General features: G+C 51.8%; 1 protein-coding gene across 1 annotated transcript in view; it reads left to right on the forward strand.

Moving 5' to 3' along the window:
* Window positions 1–2,571, forward strand: part of FSTL4 (follistatin-like 4) — a 435,284-nt gene extending 432,713 nt beyond the window's left edge. Inside the window, exon 16 of the mRNA XM_010844523.1 lies at window positions 1,539–2,571. Within this exon, the coding sequence (XP_010842825.1) occupies window positions 1,539–2,244 (706 nt within the window). The 3' untranslated portion in view covers window positions 2,245–2,571. The remainder of the gene's footprint in view (window positions 1–1,538) is intronic.
* Window positions 2,572–4,344: the final 1,773 nt, after the last annotated feature.

Below are 4,344 nucleotides of genomic sequence, written 5' to 3' on the forward strand. Positions count from 1 at the left end.
CCCCTGCTTCCCCCCCATCCAAAAGAACAGCTTAGTAATAACAGCCGTGGCCTCAACTGCAAGCCTCATCCCAGCCTGGCCGCTGCCCTTCCCTCTTTCTTTCAGAGAACCTTGACACTTAGTCAAGGCACCACTGCCAGAAGGCTGAGCGTGCCCTTTTATAAAGTCATCAAGACCCAAATGTCTTATGGCAATGTTTATGCCTTCCTTTACTCTGACATCAAGCACCTTTTTCCAGGAAGAAATGACTCATTTTTGCAAGCTGAAGCTGGACTTGTAAAAATAAGGCTCACCCATTTATCCTTGCCCAGGGGAGAAAATAACAGCTTTCTGACCTCCTCACCTCACTCCAGAGAATACCTCTAAGATGAGCCTCTAAGATGGTTGTAAACGGTAAACCACCTTAAAGAAGCTGAATTCATACAAGAGTCATGCAAACTCAGGCGCTGCAGAGCCTGTGTGTGACTTTTACATGACAGCTTCTTACAGGCCTGGGGTTTTCTTTCCTGCTCTCCCCATGCTCTAGCTCTTTAAGGATGCTTTAAAGATGCCATCACATGGGCATTTTCCCATCTCTGAGGCATAGTTTGCTATTCAAGAGAAAATTGTGGAAGACATTTTTCTCTACTCCGGTAGGTGTACACAACCCCCAAAGGCCTCTGCAAGCAAGGGGTTTAGGCAGACTCTCATGCTCAGAATGAGTCCTGCCTGGAGTCAGACCCTTTTGCAGCTCACAGCCAGCCTCCAAAGAGGAATTTCACCAAGTCCAGATGCGGCAACCACCACCTCCTGACCTCTTCCAGTAAAGCGCCCACTCTAAGATTTAATCCTCCCAACAGCCGTCAGAAGGAACTGCCCTCTTTCAATTTGCAGAGGCTCAGAGGGGTTCAGCAGCTTGCCCCAGGCTCTGCAGCCAGCAGGCACCACGGGAGCGCCAGGCCATCTGGCTGTAAAGGTAAAAGCTGTCCTCAGCCCCAGCCCAGGGTTCCTCTGACCAGCATCATCAGTGTAGCCAAGGGAGAGGCTGCCCTCACGTTCCTCTCCGAGGGTCAGGGACCGTGGATAAGACATCTGTCCTTGTTCTCTTGTATCTGCATCCCCAGGTTCTGACTCACCCGTTAGTCCACAAAACCACTCAGAAATAGACTCACCTGTCCTGTCCTCCTAGCAGGCAGAGTCAGGGCAGACACCTCTTGTCCTTTCCCTCCAGACACGGGCCCACCACTTCTCAGCTGGCACAAGGTAAAGACACCCCAGAGGAAGGAGCTGCTGAAGGCATAATTCCACTCCTTCACCATTTCTAAAGATGTGTGCATGTTATAGGAGCATAAATCCAGGGACAGTCTGTAACTCAACTGCACTTGGTTTCAGATCATAGATGGATCACTTATGAAACCATCTCCTGCAAAATAGATCTTATTAACAGGCTATTAGATCAGCAAAGGATAGAGGACAAGAGAAAGGATGCCATCGTTTAAGACAAATGGCAGATCCCTTAACCCCCCGGCCTTCTGACCTCAGTCTTCATCCCCTCCCAGGTTCGGCTTCATCTTCAACAAGTCTGACCCTGCCATCCACAAAGTCGACCTGGAAACGCTGATGCCCCTCAAGACCATCAAGCTGCAGAGCTACGGCTGCCTGCCGCAGGCCATGGCCCACACCCACCTGAGCGGCTACTTCTTCGTCCAGTGCCGGCAGGACAGCTCTTCTGAAGCCTCTCCACAGCTGCTGATCGACAGCGTCACAGACGCGGTGGTCGGACCCAACGGCCAGGTCACTGGCACCCCGCACACATCCCCGGATGGGCGCTTTGTAGTCAGCGCAGCCCCGGGCAGCCCCCAGCTGCACGTGCAGGAGATCTCACTGCGGGGGGAGATCCGGACCCTCTACAACCTGAAAGTGAGCCCGGGTGTCTCGGATGTAGCCTTCCAGCGCTCCTTCACACAGGGAGACCAGTACCATGTCTACGCCACCCTCGAGACAGAGCCAGACCTGCTGTTTCTGGAGCTGTCCACGGGCAAGATGGGTGTGCTAAAGGGCCTGAAGGAGCCCGCGCCCGCAGGGCCAGCCCGGGCCTGGGCAGGGCCCCGCAGGATCGTGAGGGACAGCGGGCTGTTCGGGCAGCACCTCCTCACGCCCGCCCGGGAGTCACTGTTCCTCATCAACGGGAGACAGAACGCACTACGGTGCGAGGTGGCGGGCGTGAAGGGGGGGACCACGGTGGTGTGGGTGGGCGAGGTATGAAGCAGTCCCGAGCAGGCACCCTGTACATTTTTACAGACAAAAGCAAAAAACCTGTATTCGCTTTGTGGTTCAACACTGGTCTCCTTGCAAGTTTCCTAGTGTAAGGTATGCGCTGCTAAAGAGATCGGGTGGGTTTTAGGATGTAGGATTTCTGCCTTGAGCTGCAATGAGAACCTGCTGCTGTGTAAAGGAATCATCGTGCGCCCAGCCACGCGCCACGTTACCTGGGCCGCCCTGGAACCAGGAGCTCCAGCTTTCCAGGCGGACGCTTCTGTCAGTTGCCTTTGCATCCTCATTCTTTAACACCGGGTCCGTCCAGACTTCACCCTGCTGGATGGCCTGAAGCCGGGGGCTCCCAGGAGCGGGGCCCTCCCTCCTGGCCTGAGAGCTCTGGACCTCATTTTCTCCTTTGCAGCTGCTTCTCGCTTTTCTTTCCATTTGACTTGTTGTAAGCCTGAGGGAGAGCCAACAAGACTTATTGCATCTTGGGGATGGGGAAATCACTCACTTTATTTTGGAAATTTTGATTAAAAGCTAATTTTTTATAATCTCAAATGCTAGTAAGCAGAAAGATGCTCTCCCAGGTCCAGCTGTATTCTTCCCTGCCTTAGGCCACGTATCTGAGAGGCACTACCCCACACCCAACAGCCAGAAAGAAGACAGTGGCCATCAAGGGGACTGGGGTCCTCTACATCACTGACACCCCCAAGTGCAGATCAGACCACCACATTGGTAAAGGCTCCTTTTTCTGGGTTGGGACCCCAAGAGACCAAGACAAACCCTGTGTGCCTGCTTATCACCACTCAAGGGGGACATGTATTAGCCTGTCCAGTACCCCAGATTCAGGGCTGACCAAGCTTGCCTGGAAATGTGCGTGCAGAACAGTGGCCTCCAGGCTCAATGCAGAAACCATGCCCTCCTCCAAGGATTCAACTGGGGTTCCTTAGGCTATCCCTTTAAAACCGCACTCTCTTCTGCCTGTGGCCCTCGCACTCAGCTTGCACCCAAGTCCCTGCATCCACGAAGCACAGACAGCACATTTCAGTGTTCCTTACACATGGGTCCCCATCTCCCCAGGAACACACAAGGACGTGGGAGGCCACTGCCAGTACTCCCAAACGTGGTGGGCTCTCCAGGGCAATCAAAGAAGTACAACCCAACAGATCCCATATCGGAGAATCTCAACAAGGAAGAGGCTCCCTTGGGATCTCTAAACACCCTTCTCGTGCACATCAGCAGGTTTGAATGGTCATTTTTCAAGCCACTGAAGTAGCAAGGGGTGTGGTCCCATCACAGAAACATCAGTTTAGATGCCTTCTCCTGCCAACGTGGCCATGATTTTCCTAAGCTGCTGAGAAATGGCCTCTTTCAGAGAAAGAGAGACATAGACCCTGTCTCACTAGAAATACAGCATCTCAGTCCCACCTAACTGCCCAATCCACCTGCCCCCTCACAGAGCTCCTGGTATCAGCCAGTCCTCTGGTATGTCTCATGCATCTTAGTCCACCATACTCTTGTCCCCAAAAACTCCCGGGAGTGTGCCTAGACATATACATTCACAGATTTTTTAAGATAAAATATGTAGATATTTGAGGAAACTGACCTCAAAACCTAATTATTTAGTTTTACAATAACTGGGATGGATGGAAAACACATCTCACCTTTTTTTTTTTTTTTTTTACTATTATTCCTGCCTCAATCTCTTGACACATTTGCTTGCACATCTGTCACTGAAATTTCCCAACTTTCTCAAGCTTCTTCCTTTGGGAAGACCTTCTGAATTATGGCAGCCCCTGGAAGAAAAAGAAAGTGTCTGAGTCTACATGAAGAAGAACCCACCAACTGCCAGGACAGAACATCAGCCCCCCTGTGTTACAGGATTCCTGAGTAAGAGACCAGTCCAGCCGCAACTGGCCTCTTTGACTGGGAGTGACTTCAGCGGCACCTGTTCCTTTTCCAGTATTCATTCCACTTTCAAGTATGGAAAGCTTATCAGCCTCTCATTGTCATCACTGTGTAGTTACAAAGCTGGAGATAGCCAGTTTAGGTCTTGCTGCCCGCATTTCGGATACAATTAAACAGGAGAAGGGAATCACAGCC

This window comes from Bison bison, unplaced genomic scaffold (assembly GCF_000754665.1).
Source record: "Bison bison bison isolate TAMUID 2011002044 unplaced genomic scaffold, Bison_UMD1.0 scf7180017864203, whole genome shotgun sequence".
Classification (NCBI taxonomy): domain Eukaryota; kingdom Metazoa; phylum Chordata; class Mammalia; order Artiodactyla; family Bovidae; genus Bison; species Bison bison.